This window comes from Mustela putorius, unplaced genomic scaffold (genome assembly GCF_011764305.1).
Source record: "Mustela putorius furo isolate JIRA1106 unplaced genomic scaffold, ASM1176430v1.1 tig00003853_pilon_pilon_pilon, whole genome shotgun sequence".
Classification (NCBI taxonomy): Eukaryota; Metazoa; Chordata; class Mammalia; order Carnivora; family Mustelidae; genus Mustela; species Mustela putorius.
In genome coordinates, this window is record NW_025422005.1 from 23,810,666 (window position 1) to 23,825,500 (window position 14,835).

Consider the following 14,835-nt stretch of genomic DNA (forward strand, 5'->3'; position numbering starts at 1 on the left):
GTTCCTAGAGAGAGAAGGATAAGGAATATGGGGTGGGGACGGGGTGGGCCTGCAGGGAGGTGATGGATCAGGGAGGACCAGTGGCTCTAGGCAAGGGAGGGAGGGTGTGTCAGTGAGGCCAAGTGCTAGAGTGGAAACAAAGCTGCTTGGAGAGAGCCCTGGTTCCTACAACATAGGCCAGAGGGCTCAGGCTGGGAAAGAAGGACAGTCCTAGCCACTCATCTACTCTGCTCTGTTCACTGAGCCCTTATTGGCCATAAGATATGCAGATGAGTCTGTGGTGGTATATGAGAGACAGACACTACAGCAAAAGGTTTTGGTGTGTCTGTGGAGGAAGGCATCATGCTGGGCAAGGGACAGATACAAAGATGAGGAAAATGCTGTCCCTTAGACAACCAGGAGAGACACACCTTGTGAGAAATTAGAATGCTAAGTTTTTGCTGAGGAAAATATGTGTCCAGGGCACTGGGGAGCAGAGAGGACAGATACCAGACTGCCTGGAAAAACAGGGTTTTTCAGGAAGGGGAAAGTTGAATTGGGTCTTGAAGATGAATTTGTTCACCCCATGATCAAGAGGGAAGGGAGCGCATTACATTCCAGAGGAGACAGCATAGGCAAAGGCAGAAAAGAAGTTAGTATACTTGGGGAAAAGGGGTTCCCCAAATATGGATGGACCCTGGGTTGCCAGGTGGGGAATAGCCCCAAGAAGTGAGTAAGGACCGGTCTTTGTGTCAGATTGAAATGTTTGGGCATTACCTAAGAGCAGACAACTTGCTAAGCAGAAGAACCACTTGACAAGGTCTCTGCTTTATGGAATGACTTGCCAAAGACAACTGAGGAGCCTGGAGGTGGGAGACCACTGAAGAGCAGGCAAAATAGACCCAAGAGAAAAGAAAGAGGTCTGATCTTGAGCAGAGGTAGTAGGAAGAGAAAGATAATGCTCCCTTTCCTGACCCTGAGTTCCAAAGTTGACTTTTTGAGTTGTTTCCCTCGATGGACCAGGCACAGGCCAGACACACTAGAGAAGGCAATTTGTTCCAACAGAACCTGGAAACCCAGGTCCCTCATTTTGCTTCCAAAAGACAATTCCCTGTCTGACCAGTGACTTGAAGACATACCCCACTCCTGTTTGTTGAGGTGGGGGACCAGGACTGGCTTGTCATTATGCAAAAAGCGAGGTCTGATATGCACCAGCCATAAATTCCATGGTTACAGAAGGCACATGAACGCTTAGCCTCAATTTCCTCATCTCTAAAAAGGGAGATCATTCCTCAATCTCTGGAAGTCACAGGCCTATTCGTTTGTTGCTTATTCACTAAACAGTTACTTTTTTGGCACATATCATGTGCCAGATCCTGTGCAAGGTCCTGTAGATGTGGTGATGGTCATACAGAACCCACCCCTGCCCTCAGCTTTCTAGGGGTGGGGGTGGAGGACGAAATCGCTCTGTCAGCTATAAAGCCTTGCACCAGTCTGGTCATTTTTCCACTTCTTATCTCCCAATAAGGTTGTAATCGGGTTAACTCTTAGCTTCTTTATTTCCTTATCTCCATATCCTTAAGCAAATCTCTTCCCCCTCTCGAGAGGATTCCTTATTCCCTATATCCAGCTCAGGGTCTATGATTGGCTTTAACTACGAAAGGAAGAAAATTTTCTAGGGGAGGAGACCTCACTATAAAAGAGGAAATAGGAGCAGAAAAAGCTGAGAACTCCTCAGCACACTTGACTTTCTTTAGTAAGTATCCCCTCCTCGTCTCTCTTCGCTACTCCTCTTATATTTCACCCCTATTCCCCGCCTTCAGTAGCTGCGGTCTCTTTAAATGCGCTCCTCCCTATAAAATGGGCTGTGGGGCGGAGAGCGCGTTTCTTCCCCGGGTTGAACGTTAAGTTGTTTGACCGTTTCGGGCTGCCGTCCTGCAGACCCGCCATATTGTCTGCTGAAGCTACCGCTGAAGCTGCCGCCGCTGCCGCTGCCGCCGCCAAGTAGGAGCGAGCGGAGCCGCGATGGGTGAGTAAGGACGCCAGGCAATTGGGGACTCGAGCTGAGGCGGTCCTGGGGTTTGGGGTCTAGCAGGAGCCTGTCTTCGGTCTGCAGGAGATGTCTGAGGTCCTCTCCACATAGGTTTGAGGGGAGAAGCCAGGCCGGCGGAGACGCTCAGGCCAGTTTGGGGCCGGGCTAGGGCCCTGGCGGGAGCAGTCTTCGAGAGCTGGTTCCGGGAGCACCTTTGCCACGCCTGGAGCCCCCACGTGGTGTCCCAGGGCCGGAGCCCACGCGTTCCCGAGGGCCCTTCGCCGAGACCGGGGCTGGGGGCGAGCTCCCGGCGGCAGGCCGGGGCGGCGTTGAGGGAGCCCTCTCCAGGCGTGTGTTTGACCGACGCGCATCTTGACTGGATTCTGGGGCTCCTCTGAACTCAAGGGAGATCCTGCCTGCGTCGCAAGTAGACTCCTCTGGTGAGGGAACGCCACGCGAGCCGGCTCCAGGCCCGTAACCAGGGGCAGCCATGCCGTAAGCAGCCCGGGCCGCTGAAGGCCGGCAGAACTTGCCGAGCCCCGGCCGGAAATGGGGTGGTTCGGTTGGACTCAGAGTGACAGCCTCGTAGTAGAAAACCACAGGCCAAGACCTGGGGGCCATATGTAGAAGATTGGGGATTTCGGGTGTGGGCTTGGCCCGGGTTAGGAGAAAAGGAGCGACCTGTTGCTCTCTGAAGGGACTCCCCTGGCAAGGCCTGTGCGCGGAGAGAAACGATGGCGAAGTCTTTGGACTTGGCGACAGAACCATCAGCGAAGAGCTCTTTCCTCTTAAGCATTAAAAACTATCCATTGCTAAGCTGTTCCTACGCGTGGGCATTGTTCTGGCTGCTTTTCATGTCACGTTTTATTTAATATGCACAACTTAATGAGACAGATACAACTGTTACCCCATTTTACAGGTAAGGAAACTGAGACTTAGAGGTAAAGTAACTTACCCAAGGTCACACAGTTAGTGGCTAAACCAGGGTGATCCCTCCAAAGCCCTAGTGTAAAGCTGCAGTTCTTTATAGCTTGGCCACCTAGTGGTTGGGCTGGAAAGGGGGAAAGAACGCTTTTGACCCTAGGCAAAGTTGTAAAGGTGTTTTTTTGTGCTTGTGGGCCCACTTTAAAATCTTTAGTCTGAATGAAACTGAAAAACTCCAGAGTGAGTTGCTAACCCCAACAGTTGTATGCGGAGGGGTGAGCTAAATGAGATTCTGGGATTGAGTTTTGTTAAGAACCGTGATCCTGAGGAAACGTAAATTATTCCCTGGAGCTGCAAGGCAGTAGCTTTAGGATCAGATCTGGTATTGCAATCCTGTCACTTTCTAGGACTCTCATCCAGAGAAGTCAACGTAAATATCAAATGCAAATATCAAATGCGGTAGAAGGCATCTAGCACAGTCCACAGAAAATGTTATTTTCCTTTCCGGTTCTTTCTTTTCCTCATCATTTTCCCCTAGGAGGGGAAAGGGAGTGTTATCAAGATGTTTGAGGACTGAGATAACAGTGTTCAGAGCCTACTGAGGGCTCCATAGGCGTCGGAACAGGTTCTTTTCTACCTTCGGTAGCATTCCTTTCCCTTAACGACTCTGGTTTCCAGAATCTATTGTCAAGCCTGATAGGCTTATCTTTCTTTGTAACTGCAGCTTTATGTTATCAATGGAATTTTTAGGGTACTTTTCTCTTATAAATTTTTCTCTTGGCTTTCAATTTTAGGAACACTGGTTCCTCAAATGGAAGGAGCTAATGTTAAGTTTATTCAGCTCAGTGAAATAAGTTTATAGATTGGGAGCCACCTCAGGAAGATAACATAGCTAGTAAGCAGCACAGCCAGAAATGAGATCCTTACCCATTTTGCTGTACACAAGCCTTTTAGAAGAGTTAAGATGTGAAGTAAAATTAGTTCTTTTCTGGTAGACTTTGAGATGAAGGTTCTTACATGGAGCAACAAAGCCTGAGCAGGGTCCTGACGGGGATTTTTAGTCTAGAGTCAGGTGGCCGTCCTTTCTCTCTCCAGCTCCATTTTAGATCCCTCTCCCCTGTCCCATTTGGTCTTTCTGAATGTCCAGCTATTGGTGTTTGTGGTTTTTGCCTGATCCTTATACATATGATGTGAGTGAAACTAGGATACATTTAATCCTAACATGGAATCAGAGGTAGTTTGAGTTATCTGCATTCATAAATGAGTAAACTGAGACTTTAAGAAGGTTAGGTGACTCATCCAAGGCTGATGATTTAGGCCCTTTGTGTTCTGGGGACACTAACACAGCCCTCACCACACCTCCAGAAATCTAGAACCTCCTGTATTTCTCTGCGCTCTCAGGTGTGCTCTACTCAAGGCCTGGCCTAATTCGTATACTGTTTGTCATGTGCCAAACTTCATTAGCTTTAACAGACTTTTGTAGTGATTTCACTGCTATTAGGATCCTGTAAGGGTGATGCTTGCCGGCTCTGGAAATTACTTACTCTGACCCTCCTTAGCAGAGACCTCGGTCTCTTAAGACTAAGCCTTGGCAGATGCTGGTTGTTTTATCACCCATTCCTGCCATCTTGCTAACCAGGAATCTGGCAGCCCCTCCCCAGCCCCAGGGATAGGTCTTGATTAATATAAACTATAAACCAATCATTGTAATTCTATCTCCCGAGGCAGTGATTGATTTAGGCTTGGGTGTATGAGGCAGCTCTGGCTAAGTAGACAGGAAGGGGAAGCCTGGGGGACTTCTGGAAAAGACTTCCTTATTTAAAAGAGATTTGCCAGGTTTTATTTTATTTTATTTTTTGCCAGCTTCTATTTTAACTTGGGTATCACCAAAGTATGAGAGAATAAATAAATAAATAAAGATGGGCAAGCTGTAATAATAGCCAGCTCTTAAATAGAACTTGCTACGTGCTAGGTACTAAGTACTAGAATATTAACTCCTTTACTTCTCAGATTCAGGTTCTGGTTAAGGAAACTGAAGCATAGAGAAGTTTAGTAACTTGTGCAAGGTCAGAGCTACTAAAACTTACTCGGGTAGTATGGGTCTAACCAGCATATGGGCTATTAAGGGCTGTGTTCTGCCTCTGGAAAGGAAACAGCCCTTTTCTGACTCTGAAATTGGTTTTAGTAGTGCTGGGGTCCTGAGGCAGAATTTATAAATAAGAGGAAGCAGTTCTGAGGGTGAGAGTAGAGAAGATGGGAAGAATCTGATGTTTTCTTGATGTTTTTGAGCCACTGAATTAGGCAGCTTTGGAAGTGTCCTATCTCTTGGTTTAACTAGATACTGAAGGCCACTTCTAGTTTGGTTTTTGGCTGCAAATAACAAAACCTTTCTAACTGAAATACTTCCTGGTCAAGAAGTAATTTAGCCCATTTCTTCTTTTAGTTTCCCTCCAAAGTTGCCCACCCACTCGTGTGTGACAGCTACTTGCAGAGCTGCCACCTAATCATCAGTCACCACCTAAGTGTCCCACAAGCCTCACACTTACTCCCCTTTTCTGGCCTACTTTTCCTGCATTTTTTAAATACTAGAGCCATTAGCCCAGACACTGGGGCATCTATCCATCTTTGGTTGCTCACTCTTTTCTTCCCTTTCTGTATTGGCAGTTGTTAAAGACGGTGATCATATTTACTTCTGAATTGCTTCGTGTAGGTTTTTCTCACAGCAGAGACCCACAAAGAGTAGTAATTCTGTGCTCTTTAACCTTACCTAATCTCAGGCTCCTTAAAGTGGAAATGTGGATGGGGATGTCTGGGTGGCACATTTGTTTGGATGTCCGACTCTTGGTTTTGGCTCAGGTCATGATCTTGAGGTTAACGAATCAGGCTTTGCATCAGGATTCACACTGAAGTTTAAACCCCCCCCCCCCCCGCCCACCTGCACATGCTTTCGCTTTCTCAAAGTGATAGATAAATCTTTAAAAAGTGAAAATATGGGTGCCTGGGTGGCTCAGTGGGTTAAGCCGCTGCCTTCGGCTCAGGTCATGATCTCAGGGTCCTGGGATCGAGTCCCGCATCGGGCTCTCTGCTCAGCGGAGAGCCTGCTTCCCTTCCTCTCTCTCTGCCTGCCTCTCTGCCCACTTGTGATTTCTCTCTGTCAAATAAATAAATAAAATCTTTAAAAAAAAAAAAAAAAAAAGTGAAAATATGGGTAAACACTATTAGTATTAATGAAGATTTCGTGAAGTACGAGATATCAAAAAGAGTGTAAATTGTAAAGGTATTATTTTAGAAGTCCTCCAGATCTCTTCTGTAGCTTCCTGTACCACTGCTCTAATTCTTTCCTATAGCAGTTTTGCTAAAACACCCATTCGATCTTGTCACTCTGCGCCTTAGTTTAGGAACGTTCATGGACTTAGTATCTACAAGATAAAATCATAACCCATACAGTTTGGTATTCAAAGCCTTCCTAATGATTTTACTAATCTTACTCTATTTAAAGATTTACCTACATATCTTGCACTCCACTCAGACTACCTCCTTTGTATGTTAGCATCACTAGCAATAAAGTAACAATCCCTTCCTTACCTGTCTTTTCCTGTGGGAATCTTGCCTGGTTTTCAAGGTCTAATTTAAATGCTACCTCCTTTCTGAACTCTTGAATACTTCATAACTTCCAAACTGGAAGTGAACGCTCCTCTGAATTCTGTAGCACTTTGCTCTTGCCTTTCATACAGCCCATTTCGTATTCTTTCTTGTGTTACAGTTACTTAATCCGTAATACAGGGGCATCTGGGTGGCAAAGTAGGTTAATGGTCTGCCTTCAGCTCCTGTCATGATCCCGGAGTCCCAGGATCAAGCTCAGCGTTGGCTCCCCGCTCAGCAGGAAGTCTGCTTCTCCCTCTGACCCTTCCTGCTCTCAGGTTCTCTGTCTCTCAAATAAATAAAATCTTAAAAGAAAAATCTGTAATATAATTTGTTCTTCAATCAGTAACTTCATCTCCACAGCCTTTATAGTTTTCATCTCTAATATAGGGATAATATCTACATCAAAGGAGTGTTAGGCAGATTCAGTGTGCAAATGCATGTAAACCATTTTAGCATGGTGTTTATTATTATCTGAATAATTGCACTAATTGCTTTTAGTCCCTTAGTGAATAAATGAAGGACTTACTATGTTTCAGGCCCTATGCTAAAAATAGATTAATAGATTAAATAATTTGTCTTTGAGGGGAAGGCAGTAACACATTATGAAAACTTGTCAGAAACATACTTTTAGGGGCCAGGCAGGCAATGGATATTCACCAGTTTTAGCAAATGTTTATTGAATACATAGTATGTGCAGTGACGGTTCTGCTCTAGGCCCTGGAAATACAGTGGTGAACAAAACAGACAAAAATCTGTCTTTCTAGTGAAATTTCAGAGTTTATATTCCTTTTTTTTTTTTTTGACAGAGATCACAAGTAGGCAGAGTGGCAAGCAGAGAGAGAGGGAGAGGAGGAAGCAGCCAAGCAGAGAGCCCGATGCGGGACTCGATCCCAGGACCCTGAGATCATGACCTGAGCCAAAGGCAGAGGCTTAACCCACTGAGCCACCCAGGCGTCCCTCAGAGTTTATATTCTAATGGGTAATCAACCACATGGAAACTGGCAGGCCCGCTACAGAGCTCCATGTGGTCTATGCAGCTCTAGCCAATTTTTGCCAAGGGGACTGGAAGTCTAGCATTGCCTAATTTCCCATTGCTTTTCACAGTTCCTCTCCCCTTGAAGTTAGAAATCCAGATTTTCATGATATTATTGGATTAAACATTTGTAAATGTTACAAGTTAACTCAAAAGCTAAAAAGCTTGGAGCACCTGAGTGGCTCAGTAGTTAAGCCTTCGTCTTGATCAGGTCTCACTCAATCTCATCATCCTGAGTTAAGGCCCCCGTATTGGGCTCTATGCTGGGCATGGAGACTACTTTAAAAAAAAATTTTTTTTTTTAACCTTAAGCTAACCAAACATCTGGATATTTGAGGCCAAGTATAGTCCAAGAATTGCGTGACTTATAAAATAGTGGAAAATAATATTCTATATATTTTATAAGCTATTTCTTCATCTGTGTATTTTTATTTTTTATTTAAAAAAATTATTTATTTATTTATTTATTTGACAGATTACAAGTAGGCAGAGAGGCAGGCAGATAGAGAGAGAGGAGGAAGCAGGCTCCCTGCTGAGCAGGGAGCCCGATGCGGGGCTCGATCCCAGGACCCTGGGACCATGACCTGAGCCGAAGGCAGCGGCTTTAACCCACTGAACCACCCAGGTGCCCCATCTGTGTATTTTTATTAAAAAATTTTTTTTGAAAGGATGAAGACAGGCTCCTAGATGGTGTGATCAGTTGGATATCTGACTCTCAGTTTTGGCTCAGGTCATGGTCTCAGGGTTATGAGATTGAGTCCCATGTCTCAGACTCTGTGCCAAGCATGGGAGCATAGGATTCTCTTTCCCTCTGCCCCTTCCACCTGAGCACTTGTGCTCACTTGCTCACTCTCTCTCAAAATAAATAAATCTTTTAAAAAAAGAATGCTGGGGTGCCTGGGTGGCTCAGTCCTTAAGCGTCTGCCTTTGACTCAGGTCATGATCCCAGGGTCCTGGGATGAAGACCCGCATCAGGCTCCCTGCTCAGTGGGAAGCCTGCTTCTCCCTCTCCCACTCCCCCTGCTTGTGTTCTCTTGCTGTGTCTCTCTCTGTCAAAAAAATAAATAAAATCTTAAAATAAAATAAAAAAGGATGAGGACAGACATTTTTAAAGTCTTGCTGATTACAATAGCATTATGTATTTAGTAGGTTTTCTTTTTTTTATTTTTATTTTTATTTATTTATTTTTTTTTTTAAAGATTTTATTTATTTATTTGACAGACAGAGATCACAAGTAGGCAGAGAGGCAGGCAGAGAGAGAGAGAAAGGGAAGCAGGCTCCCTGTGGAGCAGAGAGCCCGATGCGGGGCTCGATCCCAGGACGCTGAGATCATGACCTGAGCCGAAGGCAGCGGCTTAACCCACTGAGCCACCCAGGCGCCCCGAGGTTTTCTTTTTTTTAAAAGATTTTTTTTTTTATTTGTCAGAAACAAAGAGACAAGCTGGGGGAACAGCAGGCAGAGGGAAAACTAATACATATATTAGTATATTAGCATATATACATATACTTTTTTTCTTACCTCCTAGTTAATCTTGTGTACCACACTTTGGAGACCAGTGAAAATGGTAAATATTTGGATGAGGCAGACCAGAATGCTGTGGACCCATATAGTAAGGGGGTACACCCTAGCCCAGGGAATCAGGGAAGGCCTTTAAACTAAGTGAGATCTGACCTATGGAATAAGAATTGTCAGTGGCAGGGTGGGAATGATTATTTCAGAACCAAAAGTTTGGTAGACTAAGTGGATTAGTAGCATGTAGGGAATAATATTTGGACTTTATCCTGATGATAGTGAAATGCTGTTGAAGGGTTTTAATCTCAGAAGTGATCAAATTTATTTATTTATATCACTTGGACAGCTCTAGGAGGATGAATTTGGCTTTAATAAGATTGCAGAAAGAACTGACTAGGAGGTTCTTTAAGTGGTTGGTTCTTAAGAAGTGCAGGAGTCCTGGCAAGAGGTGATGATGGCGTATGAGGTGGTAATAGTAGGGAAAAAGAGAGTTAGGAATTTGAAAGAGCAGGACTTGGTTATTAATTTCACATGGAGGCTGATGGGGCCAGTGAGGGAATTAAGCATGACTCCTAGACCTCTTGCCTTAAGCAGCAGAGTGTATAGTGATGCTGTTAACTGAGATGAGTTTAAATTTTGACATTTTGAGGTGTCTCTCTGACCTCTAGAGGAAGATGTTCAAAAAGCAGTTGGGGGGCACCTGGGTGGTTCAGTGGGTTAAAAAGCCTTTGCCTTCGGCTCAGGCCATGATCTCAGGGTCCTGGGATCGAGCCCCGCATCGGGCTCTCTGCTCAGCAGGAAACCTGCTGCCCCCTCTCTCTCTGCCTGTCTCTCTGCCTACTTGTGATCCCTTTTTTTTTTTTTTTTTTTTTTTTTTTTTTTTTTTTAAAAAAAAAAGTAATTGGATGGAGAAGTGTGAAGCTCCAGGAGTGAGGTCTGGGGATGGGGATAGATGTTTGATCATCTCTTGATCTGTATATGGAAACTAAAACCATGGAATCACTGATGTATCATGGGAGATAGGCTGAAAAGAGAACCCCAAGGTGCATCAGCCATAATATGCAAGAAGGGGATAAGCAGCCAGAATTGGAAGAAAACTGATTGTCTCAAAAACCAAAGAAAAAGAGTCTTTCTTGCCTTCTGGTTTTTTTTTTTTTTTTAAGATTTTATTTATTTGACAGAGAGACAGAGAGGGAACACAAACATCGGGAGTGGGAGAAGGAAAAGCAGGCTTCTTGCTGAGCAGGGAGTCCAATGCAGGGCTCGATCCCAGGATAATCCCAGGACTCTGGGATCATGACCTGATCTGAAGGCAGACTCTTGATAACTGAACCATCCAGGTGCCCCGAAAAAGAATATTTCAAGAAGGAAATGGTTAGGGTTGAGTGCTGCAAAGAGGACCAGCAAAACATGGTCTAAAAGATTGGTTGAATTTAACATCATACACCTGATCTGTTGCTTTTACAAAAAGTTTTGATGGCATGCAAGCAAATTGGAGTGGGCTAAGGAATGAATGAGGAGAGGCAAACTGTTTCAAGAAGTTTGGAGTATATGGAGAAAGAAGAGGTTAATGAGGCTCTTATAAAGTCTACCGAGAAATCATGATGACCTGAGTTAGGGCAGTTGGCAGTAGGAATGGAAAAAGAGAGTGCAAAAATAATTAGGAAATAAAACTGGTATTTCTTATTAGTTGGATGTTGGGTAAGGGGAAAGTTGTCAAGAGTAACTCCTAAGATTTTGGCTTGAAAAGCTGAGAGAGATGTTGGTGCAGACTGCCTAATTCCTTGTATCGGTATTTTCTCAACCTTTTCTTTAATTATCACCCTCCTAAAGAAGGAGGAATTTAGAAAAATTAAATTAGGAATTTAGAAAAAATTTTAAAAGGAATTTATTTTCTAAATAAATTCTACTAATAATTAATAAATTAGAATACATAATTCTAATAATAAAAAAAAATTTCTAAAGTTTTTTTCCCAAAGCATCCCTCCTGTGAAATTCTCACACAAAGATACACTTTTTTAAATTTTTTTAAGATTTTATTTACTTTTTTTTTTTTTTTTTTTTTTTAAAGATTTTATATATTTATTTGACAGACAGAGATCACAAGTAGGCAGAGAGGCAGGCAGAGAGAGAGAGAGGAGTTAGCAGGCTCCCCGCAGAGCAGAGAGCCCCATGCGGGGCTCAATCCCAGGACCCTGGGATCATGACCTGAGCCAAAGGCAGAGGCTTTAACACACTGAGCCACCCAGGTGCCCCTTTATTTACTTTTTTGACAGAGAGAAATCACAAGTAGATGGAGAGGCAGGCAGAGAGAGAGAGAGGGAAGCAGGCTCCCTGCTGAGCAGAGAGCCTGACTCGGGACTCGATCCCAGGACCCTGAGATCATGACCTGAGCCGAAGGCAGCGGCTTAACTCACTGAGCCACCCAGGCGCCCCCAGATACACTTTTTTATGTACAGTAGTGTATCTGTGCTTTATACATAAAAAGAGTAGACATAAAGCTTGGCTTTATTCAATATAAGATTAAGAATGATGAAACAAAAATTTTAGTTTGCATTTAAGTTTTGTAGCCATATTTACTGAATAACTTTTTTTTTTTTTAAGATTTTTATTTATAAGACACACAGAGATCACAAGTAGGCAGAGAGGCAGGCAGAGAGAGAGAGAGAAGGAAGCAGGCTCCCCGCTGAGCAGAGAGCCTGATGCGGGACTCGATCCCAGGACCGTGAGATCACGACCTGAGCTGAAGGCAGCGGCTTAACCCACTGAGCCACCCAGGCGCCCTGGACCTTTGTTTTTATACCTAACCAAACTGTTCTTGTTCCTCAAACCAACCGTGGGCTTTCTGATCACCTAACCCTTGCTTCTGGTGAACTGCTCTCCCCATCTCTTAAATTACCTTCAGAAATAGATTTTTTTAAGATTGTGTTTATTTGACACAGAGAGAGACAGCAAGAGGGAATACAAGCAGGGGAAGTGGGAGAGGGAGAAGCGGGCTTCCCAGTGAGCAGGGAGCCTGATGCAGCACTGGATCCCAGGACTCTGGGATCCTGACCTGAGCTGAAGGCAGATGCTTAATGACTGAGCCACCCAGGCTCCCCAACCTTCAGAAATATTAACCATCTAATGGGGTACCTTGTTGGCTCAGTTGGTTAATGGTCTTGCACACTTGCTCTTTCTCTCTCTCTCTCTAGTATGCTCTCTCTCTAATAGATAAATATATTTAAAGAGAAAGGAAGGAAGGGAGGAAGGAAGGAGGGAATGAACAAACAAATGAACGAACGAATATTAACCATCTAGCCTTCAAAGACCCCTGTAGAGCTTATACTCAGGACAGATAGTTCTCACTCCCACCTTCTGAACTCATTGATCACCTAGATTTATGGCTTTTATATTTTCTATTAACATATAATGTATTATTAGCCTCAGGAGTACGGGTCTGTGAATCGTCAGGCTTACACACTTCACAGCACTCACCATAGCACATACCCTCCCCACTTAGGGCTTTAATGTTCTTGATGCTATGAGAGTAAAGTAAGTTGTAAAACTTCCTAAAGGCAGAAACCTTTACACAGTACCTGGCACACACATTTTTTAAAATGAGTAATAAATCACTTGTCTATTTGAGTTAGTTTAGAGATGATTATTTGGAATATATAATTTTTTAAAGATTTTGTTTATTTTAAATTCACTTAATTAACATAATGTATTATTGGTTTCAGAGGTAGAGTTCAGTGATTCATCAGTGTGATAAGATTTTATTTATTTGGGGGTGCCTGGGTGGCTCAGTCGGTTAAGTGGGCTGCCTTTGGCTCAGGTCATGATTCCAGGGTCCAGGGATCAAGTCCCGCATTGGGCTCACTGCTCAGCGGGGAGTCTGCTTCTCCCTCTCCCTCTGCCTGCCACTCTGCCTACTTGTGTTCTCTCTCTCTGTGTGTGTCAAATAAATAAATAAATAATCTTAAAAAAAAAAAGATTTTGTTTACTTGGCCGCCTGGGTGGCTCAGTTAAGCCTCAGGTCATAATCTCAGGGTCCTGGGATCGAGTCCCGCATCAGGCTCTCTGCTCAGCGGGGAGCCTGTTTCCCTCTCTCTCTCTTTCTCTGCCTGCCTCTCTGTCAATAAATAAAATTTAAAATTAATTAATTAATTAATTAAAAAAAAAACAAGCAGGGGGAACAGCATGGAGAGAGGGAAAAGCAGGCTCCCAACAGGGAGCCCAGTTTGGGGATGGAACCCAATGTGGGGCTCCATCCCAGGACCCTGGGATCATGACCCAAGCCAAAGGCAGACGCTTAACCGACTGAGCCACCCAGGCACCACAAGATATTATTTTAAAGTAATCTGTGCATCCAATATGGGGCTCGAACTTAGAACCTCAAGATCAAGAGTTGCACACTTTACGGACTGAACCAGCCAAGTGCTCCTATTTTTTTCTTGATTTCCTTGAACACTGTGAGTGGTTAGAAGATATTCAGTGAATATTTTGGGGCTGGCCTAAATGGAAGTTGAGCTCTTTGATTACTCTACTTTAATTCATCTTAGTTCCTTGTAGCACCTAGTGGCAGTGGCAATAAATTGTCCCGAAGAAGTTGAGAGCTGCCAGATTCTGTACAGTCTACAAAGGATAGTTGAAAATTTTCTTCTGGAGAAGCTGAAACTGTAGCTATCCTAGTCCTGTTCTGTGTTTCTCACTACCCCTTATTTCCCATCCCTGGGTCTGACCATTACACTTACATACAGACTCAAGGGCCAAAAGGACTAGTAAATCTACAGGAGAATTAGGATTAGAGAGCTAGTCTTTGGGGCTATCAGCATCTGATTGAGTCAGTACCTCAGTGTGCCATACTTAGACCTTGAGCTTTGAATACATAGTTGTGTATGCAGATATTTTGTCACATGGTCTTTTAGCCAAACCACCTAGTTATAGATTTAGCTTTGTTTCCTAGAGTGATCACTGCTCAGCCCAGTCCCGTGAGGATCTGCCAGATTAGGAGTAGCCTTAATATGGCCCCATTGTGGACGGACCCACTTGTCCCCTAGAAGAGCCTCTCCCATTGTCTTGATGACTAGCATTTCTGACAGGCTGGCAGATAACACCCTGAGAGCCTCATGCTGTCATACCTGTTTATATACTGTTTTGTTTGCAGTATTTTCCTGGTCATGAAGCTAGGGGAGAAATTCCAGAAGTTTGAAAAGCTATTATTACCAAACCTAATCCAAAAGTACTTTTGTGGATATTCTCATTTATCTTCATAACTCTGAGGTATGAGACAGGGCAAGGGTAGGAAAATCAAGATACAGATAAATGACACCCACGGTTGTGCATTTATTGAATAGCAAGACCAAAAATCAGGTTGTCTAGCCTTATAGTTCCTTTCACCAGTACCACACTGTTCCTAGCATGCCTTTTTGTGGTTCATCTAGCACAACTGCCTTCTCTCAGCTAGCTATTTCTAATACAAACCCTTGAAGATACTCTGTCCATTTATATAATGTTGAACTTTTAAAAAACATTTGTTTTATTTTTTAAGATTGAGAGAGCAGGGAGAGGAGCAGAGGGAGAACAGTGGACTCCCAACTGAGCATGGTGCCCAGCGGTGGGCTCTATCTCACTACCTGAGGTTATGACCTGAGCTGAAATCAAGAGTCATGTTTAACTGAGCCAACCAGGCACCCCCATAATGCTGAACTTTTTAAAAACCATTTT

The 14,835-nt window shown here is 43.9% G+C and overlaps 1 protein-coding gene across 1 annotated transcript in view; it reads left to right on the forward strand.

The window, feature by feature from the left end:
- The first annotated feature begins 1,884 nt into the window (after positions 1–1,884).
- The window catches only part of KPNA6 (karyopherin subunit alpha 6), a 58,145-nt gene continuing 45,194 nt past the window's right edge, over positions 1,885–14,835 (forward strand). Inside the window, exon 1 of the mRNA XM_045064113.1 lies at positions 1,885–2,008. Coding sequence (XP_044920048.1) covers positions 2,005–2,008 — 4 coding nt within the window. The 5' untranslated portion in view covers positions 1,885–2,004. The remainder of the gene's footprint in view (positions 2,009–14,835) is intronic.